At 32.2% G+C, this 21,247-nt stretch overlaps 1 protein-coding gene across 1 annotated transcript; it reads right to left on the bottom strand.

The window, feature by feature from the left end:
• Window positions 1–1,009: 1,009 nt before the first annotated feature.
• Window positions 1,010–15,058, bottom strand: LOC130821074 (transcriptional adapter ADA2-like). The gene is made up of 13 exons (XM_057686687.1): window positions 14,765–15,058; window positions 6,472–6,527; window positions 6,179–6,357; window positions 5,974–6,039; window positions 5,707–5,832; window positions 5,556–5,631; window positions 5,251–5,290; window positions 5,121–5,170; window positions 4,932–4,991; window positions 4,617–4,839; window positions 3,063–3,273; window positions 1,800–2,060; window positions 1,010–1,589 (listed from the first exon to the last, which is right to left on the bottom strand). Exons 1-13 carry the CDS (start codon window positions 14,815–14,817, stop codon window positions 1,398–1,400), a joined length of 1,593 nt encoding a protein of 530 aa, XP_057542670.1. The 5' UTR covers window positions 14,818–15,058; the 3' UTR covers window positions 1,010–1,397.
• Between the last annotated feature and the right edge of the window lie 6,189 nt (window positions 15,059–21,247).

The raw sequence follows: 21,247 nt of genomic DNA, 5'->3' as shown, positions 1-21,247 counted from the left end.
CTCCTGCAAATTTGAAATATAAATAATATAAATTAAGTACATTAATGACTACAATAATAATAATAATAATAATAATAATAATAATAATGACAACAACAACAACAAATTAAAAACATTACGTAAATAAATGAATCTAAAAAATTTAAAATTATCAACAATAAAAATTATAATAATGACAAGATTAAATAACAATTTTAATAATAATAAAAACATTACGTAAATAAAAAAATCTTAAAAATTTAAATTTATCAACAATAAAAATTAATACGGAAAATAAAAAAAAATATTAATACAGAAAATAAAAAATATACTAACAATAATAATAATAATAATAATAATAATTAAAAAAAAATTAATACGAAAAAAAAAAAAAAAATTCACAGCCGCACAAAATTAGGCGACTGGACCTAGGATCAGCCGCCCAAATTTGTGCGCCTGAACCATGGTTCAGCCGCCTAGATTTGTGCGCCTGAACCATGGTTCAGCCGCCCAGATCTGTGCGCCTGAACCATGGTTCAGCCGCCTAATTTTGTGCAGTTGAACCGTGGTTCAGTCGCCAACTCTTGTGCGCCTTTTTTTTTTTTTTTTTTAATTTTCCAACGACAACTTTACGTACCGCATCCGACTCATAGTCGCTTTCGTTAGCCATATTTAACCAATTACGGGTTACCACTTCCTTAACACTTTTTAGAGAGATAGTACCGTGTTTGAATTTGTACTTCATACGCATCTCAGAATTCCATATATATAGACAAATCTTACGCATTAAATTCTTATTAGTGTTATTAAGCGTGATTTACATTTATTAATTAATTTTTAAGTATAGTGGCAATTTTGTAATTTTTTAAAGTACAGAGGCAAAAATGTAATTTTAAAGGGGTGGCGATAAAATGAAAAGGGGTGGCGAAATATAGCGACTCCCTTTTTTTCATTAGTCCTTAATCTTAGCTTGTGAAAACTAAACATCTTTCAAAAGCAAACAATCTAGAATATAGAGTGATTGATTGACTTTGTCATCAATTTTGAAGAGTTTCCATTAAAAGAAATTCTTTGTCGTCAACAAAAATATCTGGTCTCAACAATTGACTAAACTTTTTTACATTCTACTTTTTCAATAATCTACATTAACATCCTCCAATTCAAGACTATATTTCTACTTCTAACTTCATACGCCTTTAATTACTACTTCAAGCCTTGCACTCTAAATGGACGGTGAGGCATAAAATATGTGGGTTTGGTACAAAAATAAACAAAACATGACTTACATCATACATCAAATTGTCTATCCTTAAATATCCAATCCTACCTGGGTCGACCATTATGCGGGTTGTGGTGTGTTTTACAGAATGGAATGAGTTCTGTTTTACTATGCGGTGAGGAGCCTAAAACAGCGGATTTCATTGCTGCACGATTCCCTTCTTCACGAGCATATCGTACACTCGATCTATTTTCTTTGGATCGACCTGAAACAAACTATGCGCGTCCGATTTTTTAACAATGGTTCCCTTCATTACCTCTATCGATAAAGTTTGCAGCATGTTGAAATAGTGTGATGGAAGTATCCTTATCTCCCCACAAAGCTTTTTCTCCTGCATTGGAGTAAGCTATGTTACTTATCACACGCCTATTCAGAATTTCTCGGTGATTTTATAATTGAGACGAAACATGAAGAACATGAATGACATTCAATTTGAAGCGTGATGAAAAACATAAAATCTCTATTGGGACTATTGAAGTTTTCTGTTTACCAAGATAAGAATTCAAACGGGTAAAATTACGGAATAGAAAAGACAGCTTACACTCTCTGAGAGCATATCGGCCCCTGGAAACCCAGTGATATCCCACTCGTCCAGGGAGTTTGTCATGAATTGTCCTGTAGTAGTCGAAATTGGGTCCTTGTTGACAAAGTCTTTACTTGTTCTCAACAATATTTTACCCCCTGGACCGGCCTCGATACTCTCCCTCAATTTGCGAGCCCTTTCCTCTGCTTCAATCTTCCTCTTCCGTCCAAAAAAGGTATCGGCCTCAGCTGATGTCCGACAACCAGCAGCCCAAGCTTCCTGTTAGAAAGAAAGATTCTCAGTTGCAAAACCAGACATACAAATTCTTAGTGAACTAGACGGGCGTTTGGCAGATAGGAATGAAAATTGTAAGATGTTTAGTTGAGACTTGAGATGGGACTTGGGGCTAAAAAAGCTTAAGTTTTTGTTTGTTGTGTTAGACTCTTAGTTAAACTTTGGCACTTAAGTCTCAACCTAATATACCTAACCCCTAAAGATATTTTTCTTGGTGACTTTAAACCAAATTTAAGACTTCCCTATAAAGACGAAAGAAGTTGAATTTTTTTTTTTGTTAATATTCCCATTTCCTTCCCTCAATTCCCTCATGCTAAACACCTTGTAGGAGTAACTCGTAGGAACCACTCCAACGAATTATGTTCGACGATGCATCTGAATGGGTGATTGAAATAAGTAGAAAACACCCTAACCTGAGACCAATTTAATTACATTGATGGGTTGAGATTTTCAATCCAACCTCGTCATTACGAGATTCTCGACTAAACAACAATAAATCACCAACTCAAGTTCAAACAAAGTCACAAAGAAAGAGTAAGTTATGTATGTACAAAAATTGATTATAAAATTTTTAATAACTGGAGTAATATCTTGAATCGTTAACTTAAAATTGAACAGTCATTGAAGTTGAGGAACGAGTTTAGGTGGGTTTATTTTCAACTCAGAAATTTCATCCCAACACAACTTTTTCAATCAAACGGGGTCAATCTGAATCAACCCGGTTATGTAACGAATTGAAAATCTCAACTCAATCCTTTGCTGATTGATTTGATTTGGGTGGGGTTGGGTTTGGTTGTGTTGTCGAGCTGGTGCATTTTTTTCAGCTTTGAGGTCTTGGACTGAAAAGGTTTGCCTGAATCAGTCCATGACAGGGTACGTTCAATTGAATATGACCCCACATACCCCAAACTTCCTAGGAAAAGTCTTAAACAAGCATTAAAATCACCATGTATAGTTTATATCTAAAAAATAATCTCAAACTTGAACCTGTAGATCTTGTATTCTTTTGCGAATTCGATGTTGTTCAATGACTGTCCTCTGCAGCTGCTCATGCTCTTGTTTTGAATGGAACCGCATAAATACCCTAAGCCGTTGGCAAATCTCCTTCTCTTCAGGTGTAAGATTTCTCTCAAAAGGATCTGGGTAAAGTAAATTCCTTTCCAGCACAAAATCCTTCCTACGCTTCCTTTCGTCAAGCCTGACATCAATGATCAATCCAACTCGGTAATAAAGTTGAAAAAATTAAAAGGGTACAATTCATATGGATAATCGACACACTCCTGCAAATATAGCAGCTACGAAGAACATCCCAATATAATCAATAAGTAACACATGCTATCGAAATTTAATCTTCAGGAAACACTAACTGCTGTGAGTTTTAAAAGTTCATTGCATTGGATGATACACAAGTCATTTTCATTTTATCCCACTTGTTGAAATTCCCACCAATTTAATAGATTGCTTATGTGTTTTAGTGAAAACCAGAATTAAAATGTCAAAAAAAAGCCACCTTAACATATATTATGACCACAAGACAAGAAACAGCCCCCAGGGGCGGATCCGGGATCCAAAAACACAAAAACACCAACACACATCGGTCCCAAACAATATTATGGGGTTCAACAACCATGTATCACCTATACAAAATGTTGAAGTATATAATGCCCTATTCAAATAAGGTTTCAAGCAAATAATTCATATGGTTACATTATCTTTCAGATGTTCGTAATACTTTGTTAGAGCATATAATAAGTGGTTGAATTTGATTAGTTTTTCTAACAAATTTCCGGGCTTTTTGAAAATTGATTGAGGAGGTATTTATTACTTTATATAAAACCTAAATAGTTGTTGTAACTAAGTAATTCAGTAAGAAGTTACAAAAAAGAAAATAAGAAGTTTTCCTCTTTTCCCTCTCAAAAAGATTACTCTTCAATTCCAAAATTATCACAAATAAACCCAATTACAACTCAGAAATACAAGAGTAAGCAACAAAGAAACAAACAAACAGAAGAGCACAAAGTGAGTGCAGTTATCTACGATGTTAACCTTCACAAAAAGGTTATTTTCCGAAGTTTCAACCGTTGGATCGTGCTAAAATTTAGACAGCAGGTTGGGGACACATGGGGCTACATTTTGAACAGTTGTGGTTGTAACTGGATTAAAAGAAATTTTAGAATGTTTTTTTTCCTATTGGGTGCTCGTAACTAAAATGGTCCAAACAGACAAGCCAGCCGATCACAATGGACACATCACAAATACAGGGGAGATGACGAATGCCAGACTAAAAGGGTGTTGAAAACATCAGATTTTTACGAACACCTTCATCCTGTTAGTCTTAATACAGAAAACATAATCATGAAGTTCAAGCAAACCAAATAAATAAAAAATAAAAAAAAATAAAAAATCATAAAATGTGCCGCACCAAATTCCTAGCCTCTCATACATTCATGATGAATTCTTAATATTAAGGCCACAAAACATTAAATTCATATAAGCATGTTCCGAAATTGAAATAAGATTAATATTATCCGAATTAAAAACCTTCGAGAGTAGATTCGCAAAACTCGAAGCTTTAATTCACGTTCAGCTTCTGTGTCAGTTTCCTTGAATTCCATATCTGCTAGCAGCTGTTCAGCATCATTATCATATTCTGTCTCAAATTCCTGCCTCTTGGGATTATACCCACATAAATCTGTAATTGGTGGCCCTTCGTCAGCTGACGTTCTAGGTTTCTTTTCTCCAACACTCCTGTCTGGGTGCGAATCTGTAAAATCATTTCAAAAATCATGTCTCACGGTTGTCAAGGACAAATTACAAGTTTACGACAATGATAAACAACTATTTCTATAGTCAAACCTTCAATTGTGATGCTTTCACTCCCATCCTTGATAATAATGCCATTGGTTGGCTTGTCAACTGCTCATGATAAAAAACCCACACCAGAAGCAGCATTATATGAGAGGAGTGAAGGTATATAAGACAGAGGTCACATAGTTTCATATATTACCCCGAAATAAGATAAGAGATTTTTTTCTTGATACATACCAGCCTGTGAGGACTCATCAACCGAAGCATCTTTTTGTGGTTCTTCAATCCTTTACAAAAATTACTAAGTAACAGAATAGACAGTATCCAAACACAGATAACAAAATAACTTGATGGAAACAGTACATACTTGACTTTATCAGAAAATGTAGACTCTTCTTTCATTGTATCTTCAGTCGCAACAAAACCGGTCAACAAGAAAAGTAACAATCAATACACAATGAACCAATTAAAAAAAAACTTGAACAGAACAAAAAAGAGAAAGGCATAAAACAATGTCTACTCAAGACACCAAAACTTCAATACACATTATTATGAAGAGGCCTAAAAGCATATTTGTTCATTTCAAAGCTCCTCTTTCTTTATCCTTCAATGAACACTCAATCTAGAGATAATGAGTAATGAAAATACATCACAACGTAAATTTAAACAAACCTTTTTTAAGGTCACTTTGTTCCTTGGCCATAGCAAGAAGTTCCTCTCTATTCTTTCCAACAACATGAGATAGGTCCTGAAAAGATGCGACATCGAATTTGTTGATAGAAGGTTCGAACAAAGGAACTTTAGTTGAAGCAAGTTACACTACCGGAAGCGGAAAGCAAGGAGAGTTCATGTATATGGTATTATAATGATCAATACATTCTGATTTGCTTTTCGTTCCTACATGCTCTGCAACTTCAGCCCAGTTACCAAGTCCATACATTTCAATTCCCTGCATATATGAAACAACACAATTCATTAAGCCAGACCAGATGACCATTCTAACAATGTGAAATGAACTACTGAATAACAGATGGCAAAAGTATCTCAAAATACTTGGTGCAAAATAAATATATCAACAACATAATTCTACCTCTAACAGCAATATCTCTTCATCAGCATTCCAATCAGGACATATTAAAGGAAACGATAGATTATCCTGGAAAGAGAAAGTATTACACAGAAAGTTAACCACAGAATATGACCATATTTACAGGTAAATTTTTAAAAATGAAAGGAGATAAAATTATAAAAATCTAGGTAAGAGGTAATTGACATAAATTTAAACACTCATTTACCATAACCCTGTATGCATGGTTGCTTTTGTGCGGATTGACCTCAGCACCTACGGAGAAGCACTCAATGCAGAGGTCAAAATCCGGACACATAGCACATTTAATTCGAATCTTTCCTGAAATGTCTTTGTTGCAATAATTACAATGGTAAAGTGCTTTCTTGCCATCACTTGAGTCTTGACCTAGTACATTGAAGATGAAAAGTAGTGAATGGTGAGGGTATTCTTAACCAATTTTCAAAATAAATAAAACAGGGTGCATGATAAACATGTATCAAGTGGTCATAAAGAGTATACCTGTCGTTACAGACTCTATATTCTCTGAGCTTGAGGTTGGCCTTTTCCTCTTCGATCTATAAGATATGGATAAATAGGTATCAATATTGTAGATTATTCAGAACTTGGTTTATCAAGGTAATACATTAAGTTCATGAATGTAAAATTAGTAAGGAGGATAAGGGAGATAACTGTCATGGAAAAAAAGGAAAGAAAGAATGAAAACTATCACAACAATGAGAGTAAGAAAAATTTGAACTTAAGTACCCACAAAAAGGGTCAAAACCACAACTAAACAGAGTAAAAAATGAATGTATTCTAGCTTAGTGAGACACCGGTAGTGGAAGTGCATCCTCATTATGCACAAATTTAGAAGAAAGTTTATTTTTTTCCAATTAACCGAATTTTCTACAAAAAAACCTGTCGATTAAGCTCATATAAATTCTAACCGAATCGTTCTCATCTTCTTAATAAAAGAGTCTTCTCATCATTACCTTTTGAACTAAAAAAGTTAATATGTTTAGACCCACATCTCAGGTTTGCTTTTCCTTGAAGAAGAATTTGCAACACTTATATTGCTATACTATACCAAGGAATCCTTTTCTCCAATAACAGTAGCTATGAAAAATACTTGTACACGATACCTGATCCAATAAGGTTCAGAACATTCTTCCTTTCAAAATCCATCCTATATCTCAGCAAAAGTTGGTCATCCCCACACATAGGTCACCTAAAATTAATTTACAACGTACTTATCAGCTATCACGACATTGCAATGGTTCACATGTTTTTTGTATCGACCATCAGTCTGTAGCAACACTCCTCTGAACTACATGAATGAATCAACCTAGTGTCAACTAATAAATGAGGCATGAACTATAGAAATCACCCGAAGGCCGAAACCCATAAAATCCAACTGAATTTACCAATGATGTGCTACGGCATTACCCAGGTTAATCATAAGAAAAACAATAGGAATACAGAACCGAAGAACACCTAAAATTGGTATTGTCAGAAATCATGGCCTTCTAAAAAGCTTCCACGACAAGATCTAAATTTGTAGTGTTCTTCCATTGTTAGATGGAACCTAGAGGAACTTAGAAGAGGAAGAGCGAGGATAAACACTGAAGGACTATATAATAGGAGTGAAAAATAATATGGGGTATTGGAATTTGAGGAGCATATGACAATAGATAAGAATAATTGAATACAATGTATGATTTTTAAAAATGGCTTTCTTATCTATAGATTTGTATTAGATAAGGCCAAACAAAGCATAATCTTTGATAGTGACCATCTGACATTGGTTTGTTTTAGTTCATATAGCTGACCGTATATATTCAGGTGAAGGTTTTTGTCATTTATATGGTTGTTCCGTTGCTACATGAAATTTTATTTAGCTCTATACTCATCTTTACATCTATGGATTATTTTCCAAAATACAAATCAAAGCAATCTTGAACACCTCCAACAAAAAACATTAAAAGAAAGACTCATATTACCTTAATTATATACTAAGGCTAGAGAATCCCTACATGCAAAAGGGAGAGAGAATTAATCCTATGTGTACATGGGAAGAATCGAACTCTTGTTGCAAGGATGAAAAGAAAAGTCCCCAACAATAGACAAAAATATGATCTCAAGATCACCCCTTGCTATTAATTACGAAGATGACCCTATATTAATATTTTAAATATTTCCTATCCTAGTCTAACTTAGAAAAACTTTAAAAAGCAAAATCTAAATAACTAATTAAATCATGAACCTAAGAAAACTCTAAAAAGCAAAATCTAAATAACTAATCAAAATCATACACTACCCCTTGTCAAGGGGGTGTGGAGAGAGAGGCGGGCGATTCCGAGGGTGACCTCCCTAACTCGGGAAATGGAAAATTGTGCTTATAAGTATGGACAAGTTTCTTGGTTTTAGATGATGTGTTATTAGCTTGAGACTTAAGCCATGAATGTAAAAACCACCATCATCGCAACATCTTCCTTTCTCACTCATGTAAACGAACAAGGTTCAACATAGATAAGATTATAAGTATGGACAACTTGCTTCCAAAACGCAATCGTCTTGTGTACACCCTCATCTCTAATTACATCCCCCCAAAAGAGTTTTCTCTTCAAACACAAGGTCGCACCACCCCTTAACAAATAACTTATTAAAATCATAAATAACATAAATAACATTAAAAAGCAAAATCTAAATGACTAATTAAAATCATACACAGCCTCTTGTCCCGGGTTGGGAAGGCCACCCTCGAAATCCCCCCTTTCCTCACTGTCTCCACGCCCCCTAGTCAAGGGGTTGAGAATGCTTTTAATTAGTTATTTAGATTTTGCTTTTTCAAGTTTTCTTAGGTTGTTTATGAAAACCCAAAAATTAGCGGTGACGACCCTATCCTCTCCCCTTAACATATATTCTCTACATCATAGTGACAAACAAGGCCGCATTACTGTATCGCGACTGTATTGTAAAGATTTTTAAGTTTCCTACGATCGAAATATAGGGCGCATTGACCGCAAAATTATTCGTATTCGCCATGAAATTCCATTATCGTGACCCTGACTAAAAACCGTATTTTTGCACTGTGGCTACATTAATTCCCTCAACACTAAAACCTCATTCTTTAGTTTTGTGCATCAACTTTATGAAAATTAAATAGATACATTAAATCTTAGATTTAAGACCTGAATCAGAAGCCTTATTGAGACTAAATTGTCACTAAGATTACAATAATAATATTTTAAAGATAATATTTCTAATAAGATATTACTTTCATCAATTAATAAATTTACCAATTACAAGATTCCTATCCCTTTTTCACTCACCTCCAAGAGGAATGGAAAGCCCAAAGGCTGCAAATCTCAACAACTAATAAGAGTACACTAAGGAATTTCAAAAGAGAATGATAATATGATAGAATTAAAAAAAAAACATTATTCAAAGAAAACATATAATCCATCGATTAGAGGATGCAAATTGAAATGTGGCATCAAATTCACATAAAACATAAATAAGAAATGAAACCTTTTAACGAGGACACCATTTATGACAAGACCTTCCATACTAATCCTTGAACTAAATTATAACATTATATAAGTGGTAATTGAGGAAGAATATAGAGAAAACTTATGTAAAAGCTCAATATAATATAACAATGTAAACAGTTTTCAAGTGCACCATGGGCCTCACAACTCATACCAGGCCCAATTTGTTTAATGATTTATCAAGTGTTGTTGCGCTCTTCTAGTTTTTCTTCACAACACTCAAATTCATTGGATTGTATTTAGTTCTTTTCAAAAGGATTTATTTCTTTACTAAAATATCCCGACAATCAAATTAAAAAGATAATGAAACCTATAAGGTACAAAATCGAGATAATTTTTCATTCATACTCCAATAAACTCAAGAAAAGAATAAAGGAGTAATAATATCAAGGTATTGAGATGTAAGCATATACTTATCAAAAATCATCATTTGACAACCGCCAACTATGTACGACACCTTGAATGAATCTTAGCAATGTTAAAATGATACTAAAATGATACATGAACATTTGAGAATAATTACAAACTCTATCAACCAACCCAAATCCCTTGAGTGAACCTCAAACCTGATCACCTTGTGCTTTAGAAATCAAAAAGATATTTAGTTATCAAGGTTTAAATATCACATACTCTAATGAAATTTCTACAAATAAAATAGAAGCAAAAAGTGGTGATAAAAGTTTGATAAAAGTGAACATCAAAAGTTAGCAAGGATTGCAAAGGAAAGATGCACTGCATCATACAAGCACAATGCTCATTCCAATATAATTGGAGAATAAGGCAACAATTCTGTATAAAAGAAAAAATCAATAGTTAAGTTGGGGGTTACAAAAACTAATTATGAAAAGAAAAAGACAACAATATCAAAGCTTAAATCTCAAAATATTGCATCAGCTTCACGAACAAAGAAAGAAAAACCAACATAAGATATTCGTTTTCCCTACATCTAATCAAACACAAAATCTAGAAGAACTAAAAATCCAACTTTCATGAACATCTACATATATTCTCCACCTTTTATTCCTACTTATGTCACGTGAGCGAGCAAATCCCACTTTCTATAGTCAAATTTTACTCTTGTAATCCAAGTCATTTTTAGATGCCTCTTCCTCTTGTAAAATTTGCAAACATCAACATTCCAATTTTTTTAACCTTGACTAAACCAACGTAAATAGCTATCTTTCATCTTGTATTCAATAAATGCAACATCAAGAGCCCTTCTTTTGTCCATATATAATATTATAACATTTAGGGTACATCTACGCTTCCACCTTCGCATACACATTTTAGTTACACCAATCTCCCTATTATGATCTTTTATAAAAGTCATCTAATGTAAAGCTTTATTATGCCTTAGTGGAACACTTACGTCACATAAATTTCAATTGCACCTCTCAATTTAAGCAACCTACGCTTGATCCTATAATTTACATCTTGGAGAGATTTCGTTTCTCAAAACAATTGACCCTAGTATTTGAAACAAGATCTTTGGAGGGAGCTCCAACTATTCAATTTTGTAACACCTAGGCATACATCGTTCGTTCCAAAACAACATTGCATATACTCCAGCATGGTTTACACCTTGCGATTCTAACACCTCCTTCCATATCTCTAACTTACATTAACATCATCTCTAATTTTTAGTCTGCCAATATTATATCATTAGTAAACAACATGGAACATAGAACGTTAACATGAATTGGTCTTGTTATCTTAAACAAAAAAGAGCTAGCCAATTGAGAATAAGAAGTTTCAATTGCTCCTCCACATGTCCTAATATTCATTTGCACTTCTCCAAACATATCTTAAACCAACCTAATACATTACATTTTTATAACCCACCAAAGTACTTATGTTTTGGTACTTCGTTATACACCTTCTCCAAGTTATTATAAAACATATGCAAATCCTTTTCTAAAACTTGTAATACTTTATCTGTTTTCACATGAGATGAGTAGCTTTTATGGTAGAAAATCCTACCAAAAAACAAATTGGTTTATGGAAATATTTGTCTTTCCAATAGCTTGTTAGTGTTGCTTATAAGCTTCTATGATGGTTCATCTAACTTTCCACTAGCATTTTTGTCTTCTTTCCACTAGAATACACCAAAAATAAGGGGACTTGCTATGTATCCCCTATTTACACTTATTTTGGTCAACATTGATGAAGGATAAGGTTTAAATATCTCTTTTTACAACGATAACAAAAATGGGTAAAGATTATTGTCCACTAAGAGTAAAGATTATCTTATTTACCAAACAAGTAAACAACCATCAATCATTAAGAAATGATACCACTTACCTCAATATGTTATCATCCCAATAAGGCTAACTAGATATGCTAAAAAGAAAATGCATAGCCCACTTAAGTAAAATGTGTGCCCTATATGGAAGGTCACTTGAAGCTGCTAAGCAGCAATGAAGTCTAAATAGGTAAATTAAAATTCAAACCAAGTCAAAAACGCACCTTATTTTTCCGATTGACTCACAAGCCCTTTAGTTTATGATTATGGTTAAGCTATACATAGTAATAATTATTGTCCACATACAAGATCAATAAGGGACAATGCAATAGAGGAATCCTTCTAGATATAGAACTTCAAAGCTAACACCCTAGATTAGCAAGTTCAAGAAGAAATTAGCTAAAGTAAGAACCAAATATATTAAAGTTAATTGAATGTCAAGTTGAATGATTTGTTAAGTATCATAGCTTAGTAGTCCAACTTACAAAGCTTATCTCTCATTGAGCTGCAATTTTGATATTTAAATGAAGCTTAGTATCTTTCTCATAATTCTTTTCATTGTCATTTCCTTTTAAGTGGATATATTAGTACTCTCTTTCTCCCAAAACATAAAGTTTCATAGGTAATTGCTTGTTGGTGTATTCCCAATTTCCCATTATCCAAAGTTACATGCATAGTACTTACTACAAGGTGTTAATATAGCCCCATCCAAACTCAAAAGTAGTCTTAAATCACATTAAAAACACACCTTTTACTCCAAAAAACTTCCATAGTAGTTGCACCTCATTCTCTAAGGTCCATGTTATTTGCACCATGTAGAATCAAACTCCATACCATATGACACTGGTGCAAACTCACCACCAAAGACCTTAGCTTCAAATCTACTACCTCTTTTTGGTAAGTCCATGTTACACTAGCTTCATATACTAAAAAAAGATGATGTAAGGGTTATGTCATTTGCATGTGGGTGGATTTTGGAGAAGTGTTATCCAATTTAGGATTCGTTAATTTGAAAGGAAATTTAGCTTAGTAGTTCACTATTTGATTGATTACCAATTTGTTGAAGGAGATTCAAATGGCTCCTTTTTTGTTCGTATAAGTTACACCTTGTTCTCATTTCTCCATTTAAAATCAAAATCGTTTTCATCAATACTTGTGCAATCTTCTTAGGAGTTTGTCCTATTATTATCTCCCATAATTTCATGGTGTACCTTATAAGCTCAATTCTCGAGTTGCTTTTGCATCCCCTTTGTTTATTGGATAGGTACCAAACTTTTCCTTTAAATTTAGACATCATATTTGTGCTCTATATTTTGTTAAAAAGATTAATGAAACAGTTTAATCTCATTTGCTCTAAATACTTTCAAGCTTGTGAAAAACTTCACTTCAACTTCTTCGAAGTTTTAGCATATCTACTTTGTTTGTCTATCTCATAAATTCCTTTTCTCTTCTACACGTTTAGTCATGTCTACTTTATGGAGTGAAGGTCATAGAAAGGAACAAAGGGGTATAATGAAAAATTACAAAAATTAAAATGTGCTAAGAATAAAAAAAGCACTCTTTAAAAAGGTGATAAGTACAAAAAAGAATGGAGATGATATTTTCTTAAATTCTGTCACTTCCACGTTACAAACTTGCATGTTATCAAAAGTTCGTGTCTAGGATATTTGAGAGTCAAGTATGACCTTGAAACCTTGAAAAAAATATTAAGAATTCATCTCATTATACAAGGTGCAACAATAGCTAAAACTTCAAGAAAGGGAGAAACTAAATTACTTTAATACGAAGGTAAAAGATGAAAGCCAAGGAGGTGTGAAGGGCAGAAAACCAAAGTGGAAAAGGGAATAAAGATGAATATGCACATGGCCCGCTACCCTGATCAGATGTTGTCTTGTTCGAGTGCACCTAATATGCTCAAATGAGCACACTTGCTCTATTACACGAGGTTAAAACCCGTGTTTCTTCCCTTTCTATATATACCCTTACGTCTTATTTCTTCCAACATTGAAAGGCATATACAAGTGTTCGAGAGCCACCCAAAACCCAGGATTTAGTCGGAAAATTGAATTTCTTTGAAATCATAGTGAGTGCTATACAATTTAGTGTCAAACTAAGTTTGTTATCAAGAACACTAAAGGGAACATCAATAACATTGTCTTCAATTGTTTGGAGCGATTTTATTGGAAAACATTGTTCTATGGATTTTCCAGCCCCCCAAATTTTGTCTTTCTTGTACTATTTCTTGCAATTTCTCTTGTTGGTGAAAGTGTCAAATCTCCTTGTGCATTTCCTGGCTTGCACACTAGAAAAAGATGATGGGTGTGCAATGTGGCATGGGAGTATAAGGTTTAGATAACTACATAAGTGATCAAGGAGGTGTTTGAATGGTGTCTTGATAGAGGCAAAAAGGTGCACAAAGAGAGTCTTAATTCATGCCTTGAATGAGGCAAGAGGAAGGAAGGAAGGTGCCTTGAAAAAGGCAGAGCACACAAAGACTTCAAAGATGCTTTGGGACATGTGCTCATTCGAGGGTTTGATTAGTTAATGAAATACAATCTTGTTTTAGGGGTACGTATCCAAGATGTCGCATTAATCATCTTTGTGTTATTGTGTGTGTTTTGTGTGCTCCTTAGTGTACACTCATTTTTCTTTGCATTTCCTCCTTGTTCTTCATCAACGACAAGTCCTTAGCCTTTCATTCCACGTCTTTACTTTTATCTTCTAAACCTTGATTTAGGCATTTGCTCTAAAATACCATGATCATACAAATTCCATCCAAAGAATTCCCAATACAAAACTAATGGTATAGCAGAAAATTTCACAAAAAAGTTGCAAATAAATCAAGTCAAAAAAATTTTAAAAAATCAACTTGCATAGTAACGAGCATAAACATTCAATAATTCCGTCATCATACAATTTCCATCACAAAAAATCAATACAAAATTATCGGTATATAATCCAAGTTCACAAAAATCAAGAGAAGGGTTTGCTTAAAAAAATGGGAATAAACCAAACAAACCTTTGGGAAGGATCATCATCGGCGGCAGAAGGAAGTGTGCGAATACGACCCATGAAAAACAAGAAAAATTAAAACACAACTAAATTGAAGCAGCAATGCCCTAAAACGGTCAATTGTGGAGCTAGTAAGAGACTAGCTTGTAGGTTTAGGGATAAAAATGGCGGATTAGGAGAGAGAAAATTGGGGAAAGATGATGGAAGACAGAGAACTGAAGCTGATAAATGTTCAGACAAGGGAGAGAATAGAGTTGAGATATTCGGGAGTTCCAGCGCGCTCTCGATGATCTAACTAAAGCACATTCACAATGTTCCGCATTTTTTTTATTTTATTTTTTCGTGAAAGATACGTACAAATTATACTCGTTCTCCTCCTAAAGAGTGAGTAAAGAGAGATATGTGCAATTAAAAACCCCAACTGATACATAAAATTAATAGACTAATATATAAGTTTAATAGAGTGGTCTTCTTATCATTCATTGGTTTTAAGAAGGAATTTTGTTAGATTTGTGTGTAGTCGATTCTTCTATTAGGTAGGTTTTGTTGAGTACAAGTCCAATAACAAATTTATCATAATTCAAACACAGTTTTTTTGTTTTTAGGACTATATGAGAAGCGACTTTACAATGTTATCTAAAAAATGCAGTATTTATTTTAACTGAGATGAAACTATTTGATAATGTTTAGCTTGAAAACTTATTTGGTAATATTTACAAATTACAATATTAGAGTATTAGGACGGATTTTAGGTATAATATATTTTGATTTGGGTTGATTTTGAATTTTATATACTGCTATAACTTATTTGAATTATTTATTCGAGTTGAGTTGAATCATGCTTAATTTCAATTATTTTAGTTAAATTTGAAAAAAAAAATATGACCATGTTTATTGTTTATCCTATTCTAACTTATTTTGTGAGATTAATTTTTATTCATTATCATTTGAATAGGTGAAATTAGATGCTAATGAAAAATTATGAACAATAAATATATTTAAATATCATAATTTTATTAGCATAAAAATGACACATGAAAATCAACAATATAACACATTCACATTACTGACATTTAATGTTAATAACCAATGAGGTGACTAATGCCTTAATTGTCCTTATTTTTTAAAATAAAAGGCAAATGTTATACTCCTATTTTTTTTAATTTAATTCAATTTCTTAAGCAAATGTTAAACTTTTAAAATTTATTTCAATTTCTTTTTTGGTTATGATAGGAATATCAGTTAGTGAATTTTTAATCGTTATAAATAGATAAATGCTATGATTAAGATAAACACGAACATGTTTAAGTTATTTATCGTTACAAGTTTTAAGTTTATAACAATAATTACAGTCTTAACCCCAAATGATTAAGCTCTATTACATGAACCAATATATCAGTTTCAATGGTCATGTATGTGGATTCTTCTTTCCCTTATCATCTCAATTGTACATCTGGATCCATAGGAGTTTTATATTTTAATCATGCCCTTCATGTCATTTTTAGTCTTCGTCACCCTCTTTTTAATCTCTTAAACTCCAATTTTCTATATTTTTCAAAAGAACAAGGAAAAAAATTAAGGCAACAACTCACAAAAGAGAACCCAAAGCACAAGGAATAAACCAAAAAAATAAAGCATCCAAAAACAAAGGATAATACTATTTGTCGCCACCTTGATCATTGCATTGTCACTTTTTTAAAAAAAGTTTTAATTGTACCCCTCCTTCAAAAATTCTCTATACGCAATAATCTTCTAAATCTCACAAACAAACACTTATTTAACATAAAACGCTACATATGAATTTTCGTTTTGATTGATTTTTATTAATAAAATAGATAAAACTATATATGTTAATTTCGTTTTAATTGAGTTTAGTGCAACGTAGAATCAAATTAGAAATGTTGACCGATTTAATTTCTATTGAATTATAGAAAAATTAATTTCGCTTAAATCAATGTAGTGCACTGTTGACAAAGCTTAAATTAATCGATTACTTTTGATTTATTTGTAAAAATAAAAAATAATTAATTTTTATTTAAATTAATGTCATTGCAATATAGGAACAAATCTAAATATGACGAACAATTTAAATTTGAATTAATTTTTTAAAACTTTAAAAAAAAAGCAAGTAGCACAAAATGTGCGACTTAGTCGATGCCAAGTCACACAAAATGTACGGTTTTTAAATTCTTATACTTTTTTGCTTTTTAAACAAATTTATGTTTTTTGCACATAAATATTTAAGCTCACTTCGCTTTGTTTCTTTAATCAAGTTTGTTTTTAACTTTAAAAACAAATCATTTTGGAAATATGGTTGGATTTTCAAAAGTCTAAATTAATTAATAATAAATTAGTTATACTACTTAGTTATAGTTGAGAATTTTACATATTAGTAAATTCTACAACCTAAACCAAAAATTGTGCATATTAGTAAATTCTACAACCTAAAGTTTGGAGTAGTAAACATAAAATAATAAAAAAAAATTTAAAAACAGGATATTCGATTTTACCAATATTCCAATCCTGTATCTGGTTTTCAAAAATCGGATAAACTATCAAATTTTAAAACTGGATACCGAATAATTTGGATCGGATATTTTAAACACTTTACCTTCACCACAATCTATAGTACTATGAAAAGGTTTCAACAATATAAACTAATATACCACTAACGACTTGCTTGGTAATCGGTATCTAATGGTGGGAATGTGAATAATTTTTAGTGTAAATATTCATGATATATCATGTGATCTCCATGGTAATGAAAATTTAATTATAAAAAGTTATTTTCTTCACAATTTTCCATTACCATCGGTAATACCACATATTCACGTGATAATGTAATGAAATGAATTTGTGAAGAAAATAAGATTGTTGAAAGAGAATAACCATACCATCACCATTAATGTTGTCAAAAGATATTCTTAATTTCTTACCAAAATTATCTCTAAATTTTCATTACCATTTTTCCCATATAGTAGCATTTAAATACTACTTCATTCCAATAATAGTGATATACTAATATATATGTAATTTTGATTTTAAAACTACAAACATATTATAAAGAGGTGATTTAGTAAAAATGTATTTAACAAATATTTAAACTGTTGTAGATTGAACAATGAGCACTTAGCTGTAATTATTAATATTGCAAACATTACTTCATTAATATTAATAATTACTACTACAAATTTGATACTTCAAATTCAACGGTTCACTACATACATAAAATTATTACCATTTTCCATGACAGTTTTTTTACGGGAAAAGTCAAAGGGATGATTCGATTCATATTGTTTTATTATTAGTAGTAATCTGACTAGCTCTTCATTCATAAATTTATTCAAGGGGACTCATTGTCGTCATTATTGGTGTGACGACTAATATGATGAGGAGTTGATGATGAAGTGAATGATGGAGGAGTGAAGGGAAAAGCAGGAACAGGAGGCAGGTTAGGAAAAGGCAATGAAGGAGCACTTAGAAATGGTGGCACCGGAAAACCATAATACACACTACCTACTTTCGAATTGGATAATCCCTCTGATTTACTGCTGTCCATTGAAGATTTCAATGGAATTTGGACACTTTTGGTTGGGTTGCGCAGATTTATACCCAATGCCATTTCCAAACCAGAAAATGAGTGCACCATGATCAAAGCCAAGAAAAGGAAATGGTGAACAGTACTCATTGTAAAATTCTTTTGTTGTGAATACGAGGAAATAATTGTATTGCTGTGGAAGGTTTTTGTGTGTTGTGAGAGGAAGTTGGGTTGTATTCCTTTATTTATATAGAAGCAGTTGTAGATTGTCATCATCAAAAGTATAATTTGATAGGGACAAGCTCAGTTTCAATATGATTAATTTGTTTACAGCCTACAACCTCCTTAGTTGGTGGAAGTGTTTAACGCCCAAATATTCTTGGGGACAGATGAAAGCAAAAGTATTAGAGAAGCGCCTCATGCATAGGCTAAACGTACAGTTCACCTATTACAAATTAAAAAAAAAAAAAGAGCAAATTTTGTGGGAGATCGTCTCGTGGTTAGACATATATGTATGAGTTCAAATTCAAAAAACGAGTGTTATAATATCGAAAGTGTCAATTTTTACATCCAAATTGGTGTGTCAAGGAACCAACTCAACCAAAAGCTTAAGCTGATGGTTAAGGCGCCAAGTTATGTTATATACTCTAACACGCCCCCTCACACGAGAGCCCATTAGGCTAGAAGTGTGGATTTGCATAGGTGCTGAATATTCCACTTTAAATGAGGAGTGGTTGAGATTCGAACCCGTGACCTCTTGTCACGTTGGCTCTGATACCATGTCAAGGAACCAACTTAACCAAAAGTTTAAATTCATGGTTGAGATCCTAAAATATGCTATATACTCTAATAGTTAAACATTAAATAACATAAAGTGGATATTTTGAGTATGAAAGTGGATTTTTGATATATTAATTGAACTATTTAGACTAATTTAAGATTATTTGACAATATGATCACCATCTTAAACGAAAATTTGTGAAAAGGAAATAAGAATATAGGCTCTTTATTTTGAAATGGGCTAAAAGCCTAAAATAGTTAGAAATTATTATTGATCTAATTTCATGGGTTATTTATAATAACATGCCCTAATGTAGTGTTTTCGGTCCTGTATTAAGAAGTAGATATATATTTCTAATTAAGGTGGTATTGATATATAGAGCTTTAATTAATACTCCTATAAATGATGGTGGTGGAGATGATATGAGAGAATTAGAGATTAGAGAAAGGTGCAAACTGTCAAAGTTCAGGTGATACTGAGTAGAGCAAGCACATAGATAATATACATATATTTATAGCATTACTTGAATATGACAATGAACTTCTCTCTTTGGTCACTAATTTTGACAAACTTTGAAGGTTGATTTTGCATTCCTAATACACTTAAAATCTGAATTATAAATTATAGGCATATGAATTTTTTTTTTGTTTATTTAAAAAAAATATTTTTTTTCTTTTGTAATATTACTCATATACTAGTATTTGGGATTTGGGAAGAAATGAAATTCAAAAAGAAATACATTTAATTTTTTGTTGTTTTGGTATTATGTTCATTTAATGATGTCTAATTCTCATCCTCAACCATGTTAATTGTTAACCTATTTAGATTTTCATCACTTGAGCAATCTTGTTCATAGATACCTCAATTTGAATATGATTAGCAAGTTGGGAGAGATTGCCATAATTCATTTTTTTATATTTTGGGTTGCAATTAAAAAAAAAGTGTTGATAGACTATATATATCAACAAGGTGTATACCCATGTATGCACTAGTGAGGTCAAAGTGCATTAAAAGGACTTATACTGATCTGTAACGTCATTGTACACCTTCAATGAATAATCATCGGCGATTCGATGCGACGAGATATTACATTTTTAAAAGGTGTGACTTAAGAGATTGTCCATCATGAGGCTCCTCCATCCTACATATTTTGTTGTATTTTTTATTTTGCCTAATCAATCTAGTGTATTTCTATTTTATAATAACTCACTTTTTCTTGAATTTTCATCCACAATTATTTTATGTTTTTAATATTTCTTCCATTTTTCTATAAATTTCACTTTTTATTTACTTTTATTTATTTTTAGTTTGATCAAATTTTATCCTTTTAAATTGTAACAAATACTCCCTCCGTTCCATTGAATTTGCAGCATTTGTCATTTTTGTCTATCCCTCTTAATTTGCATTATTTTTATTTTTTGACAATAGCCCACCACTTTCTTTTAATCTCATCTATACAATTTAACTCTTTTTCAATTTCATCCACACCATTCATTTTCTTGTCATTTATTATCATTATCCAATTTTTTTAAAAAAAGGTTCAATTTTTTTCTTTGATTCAATAGGCACATATTAGTATCAAGTACGAGACCAGGGAGTAGTACTATTAGGCGCTAACAGTTTAAAAACTCATTTGGTGTACTATGTTATTCAAAATTATTGAGACTTGAGAGAGAGACGAAGAATCGAAGAGGGTTAAGAACAAGTACGGATGGTAATGGGTCGGACTCGGTTCGGATTATATTCACTCCGACTTTGCTCTGGATTTTAGTCGAACTTTTTTTTTCAGTCCACCTTCACTCGGAGTCAGATTATGCATACTCCAAGTTTGCCCCGACTCGGACCTCCAACGGAGTCGGATACGAAGTCGGTTTATCATGAAACTTTATCGTTGTGATATCGTACTAATGATTTAAAGCATACGAAGTTAACAAAATATATTTTTCAAATACAATTTAACAAAAAAATATGTACTTTGAATTCAAGTTTAACATGAGAAATATTCCTAATACTACAATTTAACAAAAATTTTCTCACATTTTAATTTGGCGTATTTTATTTCTCTTGATCTGATTTGTCGTATTTTGATTGATTGATCTAAATAAAAATACCAAGTAGTTTTTAAAAATCGAAAATTACAATTAGTATGAGAGAAAGCTTGAATTAGTCAC

This window comes from Amaranthus tricolor, chromosome 8 (assembly GCF_026212465.1).
Source record: "Amaranthus tricolor cultivar Red isolate AtriRed21 chromosome 8, ASM2621246v1, whole genome shotgun sequence".
Taxonomy (NCBI): domain Eukaryota; kingdom Viridiplantae; phylum Streptophyta; class Magnoliopsida; order Caryophyllales; family Amaranthaceae; genus Amaranthus; species Amaranthus tricolor.
Note: the sequence above shows the minus strand (reverse complement) of the source record. Positions and strands in the feature narration are given on the sequence as shown.